Source organism: Drosophila pseudoobscura, chromosome X (genome assembly GCF_009870125.1).
Source record: "Drosophila pseudoobscura strain MV-25-SWS-2005 chromosome X, UCI_Dpse_MV25, whole genome shotgun sequence".
Taxonomy (NCBI): domain Eukaryota; kingdom Metazoa; phylum Arthropoda; class Insecta; order Diptera; family Drosophilidae; genus Drosophila; species Drosophila pseudoobscura.
Window position 1 is genome coordinate 57,446,417 of NC_046683.1, and position 13,957 is coordinate 57,460,373.

The window sequence follows — 13,957 nt, forward strand, 5'->3', positions numbered from 1 at the left end:
CAACCGAATAATACGAATAACAGGAAACAGAAACCAGAAACAGAGAGTAGAAAACACACACACACACAAACACACTCATAGACACAGAAAAGAAGAGTTGTTTTGTTGGCCAAAATCAATTGACATGATTTCCACATTGCCATAACAACAACAACAACAGAAACAACAACAAGCAACAACAAATGCTGGTAACCCATATATCGGTTGGGCCTCGTCCCGTCCCGTGTCGTGGTACGAATGTTGGCCACCCAAATACGCAAATATCCTTTCGTTTCCTTGCCTTTGCTTTGCTTTCAAGCCGGAATGATCGATCAAACGTGTGCGGGGCGCACATCGCCCCATCGGGGTTGCCTTGGCGACCATCAAACTAACCTAAGCCAAGTCGAAAGCTAAAGCGTTGGCCAGAAATCAGTTGAGTTGAGGCCACCAAAGGAGCAGGGACACAACCGATCCATCCGATCCAACCGATCCATCCGCCAGAAGACCCAGAAGGACCCACGGAAGAGCCAGGAACCAGGACCCAGGACCCAGGACAAGATGTGCGACTGTGGATGCTATTCGTATTGTCTGCATGACAGCGGGTCCTGCTACAGTCACTACCATTCGCATTCGCACTCGCATTCGCATCATTGCTGTGCGGGATACAAGTATCTGAAGTGCCTCTGTCGCTATTATCGTCATGTGCACTGCACCTGTTCCTGTTGGCGTCGGAAATGCTATCTTCTGTAAGGAGAAGGAGAAGGAGGAGGAGGAGCAGGAAGGAGGACTCCTAGAAGGATGAGCAGCACACACCACACACACACACACACACAAATCACAACTCAAACAACGCAAATCACACAGAAATCACATGATAAAGTCCTTTAAGTAGTTGCATAACACTTGGCTGCATCCAATCGAACACAGAGGGAAGGAGAAACGAAAGGAAAGGACAGGAAAGGAAAGGAAAGGAAAGGCAAGGAGAAGAAAAGAAAAGGAGAAGGCGTCGGTCGTCGGTCGTCCGGTCGTCTGGCAGTGGGTTTTTTTGTGTGGCAACTAGCGTGCATACGGGTCGTATGTGCAACGTTTTCAGTTGTTTGTGTGAGTGCGAAAGAGAGAGCGAGCGAAAGAGTGTGGTGTGATGTGGGTTGGTAGGGGGCGTCCCGTGAGTGCTACAGTGTCTGTGCTGTTTGTCTGTGTGCGTGTGTGCGTTTGTGCGTGCGAGTGTGTGCCTTCGCCTGGAGAAAAATGGTTCAAGGATGCGGCCAACATGGTTATCGACTGCGTGTTTCAAGTTGCAAGTTGCAAAAAGAATACACACTCATTCGTTGCACCAAAAACAAACCTTAATCCAAAAACAGTTCCAATTAGTGCATAAGTTTTAATCACAACCCCAAACACCCACACACACACACACACACACACATCACATATCGTTATCGATATATACATGAATGTTGTAGCTGTAGTTATCGATCGATAAATGAACGATCAACTTTCGATTGATGTTCGACTATTTTTTTTTTTGCCATATTTGTAATGTCGTTTTAATCAAATCAAACCAAACAATCCAACCAAATAAAGTTTTACTCCAACACCACACAAAAGGGAACAAAATTGTTTCTGGAGGGAAAGAGGAGCTGCCTGTTTCCAAAGAGATCAAGATGTGGAATATTTTGTGGAAAAACGTCTACCAAATGACACTTTGTTGGATGAAAAGGTTTTTTTTTCTATGCCCAAAAGAGGAAAAAATTACAAGAGTAGAGAAACTTCTGAAAACTTGAGGATTAATAGAGTTTTCACAGTGTGTAGGAGCATATGTTATGAAGAAAGACCATCTTCTGCAGAGAAATACCATCTTCTGTAGAGAAATACCATCTTCTGTAGAGGAATACTATCTTCTGTAGGGAAAGACCATCTTCTGTAGAGAAATACCATCTTCTGTAGAGAAATACCATCTTCTGTAGAGAAATACCATCTTCAGCTGAGAAAGCGAACAGAAGCAATGAAGAAAGGAAACTATATCCAAGGAACTTCTAGTAGAATAAGAATTCCCAAGCCAGAAACTCCATAAAGTGTTCTACCATAATGTTTCAGAGAAGAGTAACGGAAAGTTCAATCATTCTTAGGGATGCAACCTCTTCTTGGGGAACTCTCCCCAGCAGTACAGTAATCCTTCTCATTTGTGGCACCCACAAAAACCGTATGGCCAAAAACCAATCCCCATTTCCATCTAATTGGTAAACAACCTCCGCCACCAAACATACCCCCGCCCAGTCCAGTCCAGCCCAGCCCGCAATCCTCGCCCCCCATTTATATGAATTATGAATATTATGGGGGCTCCTGCCGTTCCTGTAATCATCTTTTGCTGACTTTTGACTTCGATAAGTTGCTCCTCTTCTGGTTTAACGTTGACATTGCCCAATTGGCCATATGCAAATACCAACAAAGAGCCTCTCTAAGCCCCCCATTGCCATCGTCCCTTGTGACAGCTGTTTTTCCATTCCCCCCCCAAATATAGTAAGAAGAGGAAAAGTCAAAAATGGAAATGTTGTTGTCATTATGTGCATTGAATTACGTTTATTTGATGCCTCCAACCCCAGACCGAGACCGAGACCCAAACACAGACCCAGCCCAACCCAACCCTCGGAATGCCGACTGCCGCCATCCCATCCCTTGCGCTTACAGGAGGTTGCCAGACCTGACAATGATTATCCGCCATAACGACACCTACACCGTGCTGGCGCCCCTGCCCCTGCCCCCCTGCCGCTGCCCCTGCCCCTACTGCCTGCCCATTAAAGGTGTTCCGGCCGACAAACAAGGTGATTATGGCCAAAAGCGAGTTGCTCTCTGGACTCCCTGCTAATGGACTCGGTCAAATGTCCTGTCGGGGCAGGCGAAAATGCTTGAAAAAAAACAGCAGGCCAAAATGTACGTAAATATAAGTATATTTGTAGAAGTCCGGACCGGAGTCCGGACTACGCGAGCATTTATTTAAATTTTTTGTTGTTGTTTTTTTTTTTTTGCACTGCAGGTCCTGCAAAGGACGTGACGGTGGGACTGTGTGTGATTGCTGCGAGTGTGGCAGAAATTCCGTCTTTTTCTACTGGAAAAATTTCACCGACTGCCGCCTCATGAATATCAAATGATGACGCAGCAGTGTAGAGTGGGAGCCAAAGAGGGTGTGGATTGGTGGGTGGGGGCGGCGGTGGTACGGACGGTTCGTATCAACTTTGATATTGGTTTTTGATTATCCTGCAATGAAGGCGGCTATATAATGCAGGGGGTGGAGCAGGAGGAGGGTGCCCGGCTGTCACATTCCTGTTAACATTTTAATTAACATTTTTGTTGGTAAAGCGTTAAAAATGTTTCGGTCATTTGCTGAAGAAGCCCAGCAGCCAGATGGGGAGCGAAAGATATGGCTAACAATGTGAACGATTTGCCATTATGGGGGTTGTCGATGGCCAAGGGGGGGTACAGGCTGCAAATGGGCTTTAGATACTCAAGTTTTTTTTTTACAGAAATTAACGCTAAGTTTGACCAAAAATAGGCTTCGGTTTTCATTTACTTTTTTCGTTTTCCGTTTTCATTTTTATGTGCTCCCGTTTTCAGAAATTTTTATCACATTTTCTGACGTCCTGCTAAAAGCCCAATTAAGTGCTGTTAGGCGCCCAAAATCTTCTGCTATAACCGATAACCGACTCGCGTCGCGTCAGCTGTTGGCACGAAAACGAAAAGTGATGTTGGGTTGGGTTAAAAATTTTTTATAAATAAAACCACCAACTAAATCGATCTTCTTGTGGTGTCAAATTTGTGTTTATGCATTAATATGGCATATATTTTTTTCTTTGTTCCAGTTAAGATTGCTTTTTGCCGTTTTTATGAAAACGGGAGCACCAAGTTTTGCGTTTTCAAAAGTAATTCGGATAATTTTGGCGAAATTGAAAACCGGTGCCTGCCTGTTTATAACTGGGCCGTCACCGAAATACTAAAAATACCAAGAATATACCACAAAACAACAAAAATACCAGAAAAATTATTTTGCAACTTAAAATACCGCAATATAAAATATATAATAGAAAATACTACACAATAATACTGATGCTTTGGCGTGACGTGATCCAAGGCTCATATTATTTATAAATTATATATACAAAAATACCAAACTAATACCAAATAATGTGAGGAATCGTTTCATTGGTACATTTTGAAAGGCACATCTCAGAATCGACAAGAAAAATAACACAAAATACTGCAGATTCTTTTTAAAGTCGCCGCAGAAACGACCCCCGAAATTAGTAGCTCCTTATAAGTACCCCTCTGCAGCACTCATGTTTTAGCCAGTTTTTATGGACTTCGGCATCATAAAATTTTCCAGCTGACTAAATTTAAATTGCGCATGCTGAAAAAAACTCACACACGAAAAAAAAAACTAAAGCTCTTCGTCCAACATCTTTGCAGAATGATAGCGCGGGAGGAGGGCAGGCGGAGGAGGAGGTGGAGGCGTTGTGGCACGCGGACAGGTGGGGCTGGCGGACAGTGGAGGAGGAGGCGTGGCTGACGACGTCGTCATCATTCTCTCGGTGTCTGCGCCGCAGCGGCGATGGTGGCGGCAGCGGCGGCGGCGGCGCTTGACTGCAACAATGTTGCCGCAACATAATTGTCTGGTGCTTAATGCGCTTGTATGCTCGATTACCGCTAGCTCGCTAGCTCGCTCGCTGGCTAGCCTTCCTCCTTGTGGCATAGCGCCCCATCGCCGCACCCCCGTCCACGACAATCACCCCTCGACGTGCCTTCATTTGCTACAAAATTGCAACGCCAGCCGCCAAAATGAATGAGTAGAAAATATGAATTGTTTTCTTTGGCTCGTCAGTGGGGCATGGTCTAGAGGCTAAGGCGATGATGGGTAGTGCTTCACGAGTGCCGCTGCAGAGGGGGTCAAGAGGAGCGCCCGAGGGGCGGCGCAGTAGTCGTGTCCCGTAGGCGTATGCCCTGTCGGCCGTGTGTATAAATCTTCCCTCCGGAAACCCCCCCCCCCCCCCCCCCCCCTCTTCTTGTGTGGTCCGCGGAGTCCGCCTCGAGTTTATCGATAAATAATCGCCGTATAATTCATGGCCTAGCGTTTTTCCCAAGGTACCTGGTAGTTTTCCCCAGGAAAAGAAGGATATTTACACACAATTTATGACAGTCCACTTTATGGGCCCAACAAGATGGCAAATATCGATAAAGATATATGATATTGGGGCCCCAAAATGTTAAAGGAAGACTTTCTCTGCGGGAAATTTGCGATTTATTGGAGTATTATCCTACAAAACGCTTCGATTTGTTACATGATCTTAAAGTACTTTCTGGGAGCTCGCTTCTGTGGGCTCCACCGTGATCTTGAGCTGCCAAGCTCCATCGTATATTACTTTTGTCTCTACCTGTCATCATATATCCTTGTCCAGTTCTTCGGATAATCATCATTTGGCTTCAGCTTTCAAAGTCATCAACCTGTGCAAAAAAATAAAGGGAAAAAAACGAAAAATCAGTTTAACAGGAACCCGTCAATGTGGCAGCTTCCGCCTGCCCCTGCCCCTGCCCCTGCCCCTGCCGCATGGCCCGTCTCCTTCCCAGAGGCTCCACCAATCAATTGTCAGTGGTTCCTTTTCACACTGTTTGCCAGATCTATTAGCAGCGGCATGACACAAAATGCTCTGGCCATCAACTCTGTCTGCCACAGCAGCCACTGCCACTGCCAGTGCCGCCGCAAGCCCCCCACCCCTCCCTCGCCCCCATTCACCATTCATTATGTCTGTCTGCATTTGACTCTTACTCTGACTCTGACTCTGACTCTGACTGTGGGTCTGGGTGCAACATTGTTGCATATGAATTATGCCTCGAGAGGCGGACGAACAGAGGAACAAACAACTTAAGCGTTCAAAACAACAAAACAACAGAGAAAAAAAAAGAGAAAAACAAAAACACTGAAGTTTTTATTTATTTTAATTCTGCTTAAACCCTCTCTAGGGTGCACCCCTTAACCCTTTGGCAGCTCCCCTGCCCCCCTTAGGCCTGCCTCCGTTCGGCAGACTGTTAAAAAATTAAGTTTAGTGCAACGACTGATGATGACGCGACGACTTAATGATGCTGCCGCTGCTGCTGCTCACACAACTTTGTTGTCTGTGGCAAGAAGATCCCTCAACCGGAGACATCAACCGGAGACGGAGACGCAGACGGACCTGCGGACGGAGACGGCAATTGCAAATCATTGAAGTCATTAGCACACCAGCCAAAGAAGAGCATGGGAGAGCTTGGGGTTGTCGGCAGGGAGAGGAGGGGCCTTGAGAGGGCTATCTGCCATGTTTTCTTAGCCATTTGGAATCATAGTTAACTGTTTGCCAACAACAGAAAAAGTGCTAGCAAAAGCAAGAGATCGAAGCCATAAATGCACTTCCACATTCCCATTTTGATGCCAGAAGCAGATTTTGGCAAAAAATTCGAATAAAATCGCGGCTGCAATGGAGTATAGAATTTTCATGAATTATAAACAATTACGTGGGCTCTTTTTTTGGAATACGGATAGGGTTTCCTTGGGGATAGAGTTTCCAAAGAAGATATGCAATATCGTAGACACCCTGTGGAGGTGAGGGCATATCTGAGAGATACAAATATTTTGCCTACTCACGCTCCATGCTCCCATTGTGTGAGATCTGCTCCTCTGGCACCCTGGCACCCTGGCACCGAACCCGAACCCCCTACGGCATGTCTGGCACTCACTATCTACAAATACATATACATATGTATATCCACTCATTCCTCTCCAGACTATGCGCCCTCTCTCTCACTCTTCGGGTAATCGCGATCATCTTTCACTTTCTGCCGCTGCCGCTGGCGCAGGCGCAGCAGCAGCTCTTTTTTCCACTGTTTGTTGTCGTTGTTGCCCCCCCGCCCCCCACTATCTCTCTCTCTCTCTGTCTGAGTCTGCCTCTTTTTTTGCTCTTTGGCAAATGCAATTCAGACAATTCCATTCAACGGACACCGTCTGTGAACCCGCCTGCAACCCCTCGCTCGTGTCTGCTGCAACAATGTTGCAAAGTGAAGTGCAGTGCAAAAAAATTGCACATTTTGTTGCAGTTTCTTGTTGTTGTTTGCTCGAGTCTCTCTCCTGCCGTCTTGTGGGGGTATAATAATTTTTAGGAGAACTTTGCAAGGCACAGAGGAATGCATTTTTGCATTTTTTGAATAATTAATGCAGATTATGTCGCCAAAAATCCACCACAGAAGCCGCCGTCTTATGTGTGTGTTTTTCCATAGCCAAAGTAATCTCTATCATTGTGTTTTTTTTTTTGTTTATCCCCCCATAAAAGATGTATCTTTAAGAGCATCTACCGCTTCGTTTCTCAATATTTTTCTTTGGTTTTTCCAAAGCTTTTATTTGTTAGTTTTGCTTGTTGCCATTTCTGTAGTTGTTTTTTCTTGAATTTGTTGCTGTTTTTTCGCTGCATTTGTTGCTATTTCCCCTTTCTGGCCCCCCGCCCCCGCCCCCCCTCTGTCTTTTCGTTTGCTGCTGCTGTTTGTTGCGAGTATTTTCGCTGACAAACAACAAGTCTTTTTTTTATATTTTTTTTCTTTTTGCATTTGGTTGCAGATTTCCTTTTTGCGTGTCTTGTTGGTATTTTTCCAGTGGGTTTTTCTCTCTCTCTCTCTACCCGTCTCTCCCCGTCTCTCTCTGCTTGAAATTTCCTTTCTTTTCTGTTGATTTCTGTACATTTTTCCGTCCGGTAATTATTAATTTTGACGCGAACGCAATTCAAAATTCAATAAATGAAATAAACAAACAACAAATTACTCATACGGCACGTAAGCCCCCGAAACACACACACACACACACAAACACACACAGAAAAACCGAGAAACAATAATAATTATTTTGTTGTGCTGCAAAAAAAAATCTGCGCAAAAACATGCAAAAATTGTTTTTTGACCTTCTCCCGAAAAAGTGCCCATGACTGTTCTGTTGATGGGGCTGCTGATGATTATGATGATGATGATGATGATCTTTATCGTGATGGAAATGACATTTAGTGACAATAACAAAAACATTCCACAATTGTCACAGAAAGAGGGGCGGTGTACAGAGCAGGGAGGGGGGAGATATACGTACTCTCTATAGAGAGAGGCGGAGTGACAGAGAGAAAGCAATGCCACACAAATTTGCTGATAAAAACAGAAATGAAAACAGCAAAAAGAAACGCAACGAAAACCAAAACAAAAGCGAAACTCAAGTGAAAACAACAATAATCATAACAACAAGACACAAAACAAACAACAAAAGAGAGTATATTCAGGGCCGGAACTGATGATACACTCACAGATCTCTCAGAGATCTATCGTTTCCCAAGGCAACAAAATGATATTGAAATTCAATTTGGATACAATTTTGATTCAATTACAGATTTTGTGGAAATATCTCTAAAAATGGAAGAGATTTGCTTTGGAAAAACTACGTCCATATATCAGTTCAAATAATCATCTGATCTCAATGAATTTCGGATATTTTATACTCGATGGCATTATATGGTTAGCAGTGGAGATTTGTGGCATTATCTTATGAAACAGCAGAGTTATTTCCTTGAGGATTTGGTTTTCTGGATAGAAAATAGTGATCCAATTATGATGATTTTTGACTATAATGTTCTTAACGACATTGGAAGACTTTTCTGTTCAGTTTCGTTAAAATATCTTTAAAAACAAAACAGTTATATCCCTAAAGGTTTTACCCCCAAGTAATATCACCGAAATGATTCAAAATAGTGTTCCGATGCTAACGGAAGGTCTAGTACCACACACACACACACACATCCAGCGAATCGTAATGCCCTCTCTTAGAGTACCAATAACCATGGACTACTTGCCAAAAAAGAAAAACACAAAAAAAAGAGAGCGTTGTTCATTCATTTTGAGAGCGCGGTACACGGTTCATAGCGGTACGCTTTCGGCTAATGTATGTCAAAGTAAAACGCAATTTATGATATTTATTACGTGAGCCAATTCCAATTCCAATTCGCGAAAAAACGTACAAATCTGTGCGCTCTATGGGGAGTGGAAAAAGACGCTAACGGAGGGGGGTGTGGCGAGGGGGGTGGTAGATAAAGCCCTGGCCAATATGGAATGGAAAACCGCAACAAAGGAAAACACAAATAATTTTAATGAAACTCTTTTCGGAATTTCATACTTTTTTTATGCTAATGCAAACAAACAAAAAAAAAACCAAAGCGGGGAGAAAATTGCTAAAAATGAGGAATGATGGTGTGGCGGATGGTATGGGGGGGGGAAACCCCCAAACTGTATAATAAATGTGAGAAATGCTGAATGGATGGATGGATGGATGGATGGCAAAGAAGAAAGACAGAGAGACAGAGAGATAGTGAAAGTGGAGGTCAAAGAGTTCATTGAGTTATGAGATCATCGAGGGTTAGGACAGAGACATGGGAACCCAGCGATATGGATATGTAAATGCTGGTCAAAGAGGTCAAAACTGGCAGTCTAGGGCACTGTCATGCCATGAATGCTATGAAAAGTCTCTGTGTGTGGCATATACAATCTAGAGTAGAGTGCGAATGGCATGAAAGCGAGAGTTGCAATTACCCCTTGCCTTTCGAGGGAAAGCCCTGTTTTGGGCGGACAGGTTTCTTGTACTTGTGGGCAATCTTTAAGGGTTTATGTGTACTTCCCTTCTTTTTAAATCTCTTTGTTTTTCCCCTCCACGTAAGTACCATCATCGACCTTACATCATTAATCTACAGTTCGGATATCATAAGTCCTTCACTTGTGTGATCTTTTCTATTGGCCTTTGCCCTTCTATCTTTAATCTCTAGATCTGTGGATCTTTCACAACGTATCTTGAATTGCTCATCTTTACCCCTATATCTTTGGTGTCATCATTGATCTTAAATCTTGAAAGGCTCATTGGATAGGAGTATCTTCTATCCTTGAGCTTTTATCTTGAGTGTAACTCAGGTTAGTGGCAGAGTCCTTGTGTGGTCTTCTCTCCCATTTTAAAGAATATTCCTCCTTAAATGCCATGGACTGTCATCTTTTATAAGATCTCGTCTATAAGCTTCTCATTTTTGGTCTATCCTGCTCTTTGTTGAGGTCTTTGTTGATCTTTAAAGGATGAGACGCGGCTTTATATCTTTGCGACATGTGTCCCACAGATTTTAGCAAATTTTGGCAATTTTCTACAAATTTATTTCCCAGTTTTTACACGTCTACAATAAATTTTCTCCAAGAAGCGCCATCTTCATAGCTTTGGCGATTTCTCTTCTTGCGAGTGGAAGAGCTCTTTCTCTCTCCCCCCCGCCATACCTTTCACTCCTCCTCTTTCCCTTCCGTTTCTTCGCTTCTCTGCTCTGCTCTCCTCTCCCCTCCTTTCCCCTCTGCTTCTTTATGATTACTCTTTTTCAAAGACCGCAACTATTTCATTTATTTCGTAAATTACTTTGTTAGCGCATTTTTTTTCGCTTTCATTGTTGCTGTTTTTTTTTTTGCTTTGGCTTTTGCTGTTGTTATTGTTTTTGCTGTCATTAAAAGCCAAAAACGCAATCCACACGCACACACACCTGGTCACATTTGAAGCCACCTCTGCTTCTGCCGCCGCCGCAGTCTCAGTCTCAGTCAGCGTCTCTGCCGCGGTTTGTTTACAAAACAAAAACTCTTTTTTTTCCAGGTCAAATTTGTTTACATTCCGCTTCTGAAAACTGGGTCATTGAGAGGCCATGGGCCAGAGGGAGATGGCCAGAGAGAGACACCACACGGCTCAGGGCGGGCGAGGGACAGAGAGGGAGACAGCGAGAAGGTGAGCGCTGGAGGAGACTCTCGACTCGAGTCGCGCGTCGCGGCGCGTCGCACATTGAGCAGCCAGGCAGCGGTGGCACGTTGGGGAAGGCTGCCGCCTGCCTGCCTGCCTGCCTGCCACCAAGCCGTATTTGAACAGGAAGGTGGGGCAGGGCGGCCTAATTTTGATGGTGGGTCTCTCTTCCACTCACATTCCTCCTTTTTTTAATGTATACATGGAAGGATACTCTTATGAATGAGTCTTTTTACATAGGCCGCAACCCCAAAGGCTCTACCAGAAGTCGGAAATCATCTTGGGCCTCACCTCTCCATTCGCATGTACCTTGTGCTGCCTGCAACTGTTGGCGATTGTTGTTGAAAACAGAAAACAGCTTGAAAATCGCCGACAAACAACAGGCAGCAACAGCAACAACAATTTCCACAACAAGCATGCAGCAGCAGCGGCAGCAACAACTACTTTTGGGGCATGCCACCAACGGCAAAGAGCAACAGCAGATAACGAGCTTTGCTTTTGCGATGTGGTCTGTGGTTTTTGGTGTGACCGTCCCAGAGACGCGGAAGGCTAGTATTTTCTTGGGAAACTTGAAGACATTTTTCAGTATTTTTCGGAAGTAAAGTTGAGCTTCCTTTTGGGTATTTTCACGGAACTATCAAAGGATCAACGATCGTAGGACTGCCGGGGCCGAAAGCTTTTGGTATATTCTACTGCTAGTATTTTTCACGAACAACTCTGGTCACACCGTCCTCGAAGATCATTCGAAGATTGCGATTTGTGTGTGTTTGTATTTGGGAATTTCCGCTGCGAATGTTGTTTTGGTTGCAACAACAACAAACGGCAGCAGCAACCACAATTATACGCCCCAATGCAATGATGCCCCGTCCCCACCACCCCCTCCCCCGTCCGCTCTGTACCACTCCTCAAGCACTCATTCAGCAAATGAGTGTATGAGTGTTTTTTTAGTGAGTGTGTGAGTGTTTGTCTATGCAATTTGAAAGCTATTTGTGTCAATGACAAATGATTCGAATTTATCGAAAAGTTGCAATTTGTCAAAGTAAAGTTAGAGGGAGAGAGAGAGAGAGAGACAGAGAGAGAGGCACACAAAGCTCTGAGGCGGATCTATGGGGCAACCTTGGATGGAATGCGAACACACGCTGCAGCAGCAGCGGTAGCAGCAGCGGCGGCAGCAATGCCACAAAATGATGAATTACATGGTAGTAATAGTAGTCGAAGAAACCCAGAGAACGGGCGCTACAAGGGGGTCGGAAAAGTCGTTTGAGAAGGGGTTACGAGGCGTGCAGGGGAGGGGAGGGGAGGGGAGACCCCGACTAGCCACTGGGCAGGGCATCGTCAGACGTCAACTTAACTGAAATCAAATCGAATCAAGCTGAGAGTTTTCTTGCCGTCCCAGTCGCCAAAATGTCGCCGTCTGACATTTCTTGATTGTCAGCCTGACAGGTGGATGTCATGGAACGGCCGGGCGTATGGATGCGGGAAGGATGGATGCTGGCTGGGGGATGGGGGATGGGCTACCGAAAGGGGGATGCCTGTGGCAGTGGGGGAATGTGTCTCGTGTCGTGTCGTCTCAGCTTGTCCGACAAATCAAAATGTTTCTGACAAACTTATTAAATGCTGAGGGGGAATTGGCCATGACAAAATAAAATGCTGTGCAATTTACCATCGAAGGTTGTTGAATGTTGAATGGAAACGGAAAATGTTTTGGGACAATGTTTTGGGAATCGTGGCTACACACAAACATATCGGGCTTATGTGAAATGCTCAACAACGATTGAAGCACAGATTTCGATAATTATCGATAAAAGAAGCTGCTTAGAGTGGATGTAACATGATTTCAGCAGTCGATCATGATAATCCTATAGAAATGATTTCTGCAGCTCCATATTTTGTGGCCATGTCTCTACGAATATGATAAATGAATGTTTGAAGTAGATGTGACATCGATTAATGTGAAGAATTCATAGCTTTTGCCATCGATAACTATCGATCATGGCAGTTTTGGCAATGCAATGCTTTAAACAGTCTTATTTGAAGGATTTGTATCTACAAAAAGGATAAAGGAATGTTCAGAGGCTAATGATGTCAATCTATCAATTACTTCGCTGCTATCGATTAGTTTCGATAGGCATTAGATATGGTTTTGGACACTGACATGATACCGGATGGTTAATGCATAGATTTGGCCTATTATCGATTGCTGTACAATAAAATCTATTAGCAGTGGCCCTTCTTTTCCTCCCTCAAACGCCATTTAATGGCAGCTTAGCTTTCTTACGCTTCACTTCCCTGTGGCCCATTCTTTTAGGCCCACTCCAATCGGAGGAACATTAATCATGTCATGACAATATTCCTTTCCCCAAAACCCAACCATCTATGCTTTGGCTTAGGCAATCTTTGAGTGCGGCTTTGGTTTTGGCTTCTCTTCAATTGCCTTCGACAGTTTTTTCGTTATTAATTTATATTACGAGCCCAACCCGTACTTCAATCTGCAACTCCACCTCCGAATCTGACTTCAATCTGGCAGCTCCACCCTCTGTCTTCGTCGTCGTAGTCGTCGTCGTCGTCTCCGTCGTCGTTCCAGTCGGTGGCCATAGACACTGCGCTCTGTTGACCATTTCAATTGTGCATCAACTGCTTAGCGGCACATTAAGTGCCGCCGCAGTGGCCTATAAAGATAGATGGTGGAAGCCATACGGCGAGGGAGGGAGGCAGCGCCACACAGCAGAAGAAGCAACAGGAATATTAAGTATACGCAGCCGCGTGCTGTGTGGCATCAATCTTCATCTGGCGGGAATTGACAGAGGCAACTGCTGCTGCTGCTGCAGCACCGTTGAAGATTCATCTTGCCTCATGATGCTGCCGCTGCCGCTGCCACTGCCACTGCCACTGCCCTGAAGAGGCGACGACAACGCGTGCAACAGTGAGGCTTCTTCTATTTTAAGTTAATTAGCAGCCAGAGAGATCTGTGAGCCATATAATAACCAAAATAAGTAAATGGGGGAAATGGGGGAAATAGGGGAAAAAGTCTGGCAGAAGACGGAGATTGAATGCGGATTTTCCGTGAGTTTTCGCCCTGTCTTTGTGTTTTGCTTGGAAATTTCATTTGCCAAATTGAATTTCAAC

The 13,957-nt window shown here is 44.6% G+C and overlaps 1 protein-coding gene across 1 annotated transcript; it reads left to right on the forward strand.

Annotated features, from left to right (window-relative positions):
- The first annotated feature begins 389 nt into the window (after window positions 1–389).
- Window positions 390–958, forward strand: LOC26533468 (uncharacterized). The gene has a single exon (XM_015188113.2). The coding sequence runs from the start codon at window positions 538–540 to the stop codon at window positions 727–729; it is 192 nt and encodes a 63-aa protein (XP_015043599.1). The 5' UTR covers window positions 390–537; the 3' UTR covers window positions 730–958.
- The last annotated feature ends 12,999 nt before the right edge of the window (window positions 959–13,957 follow it).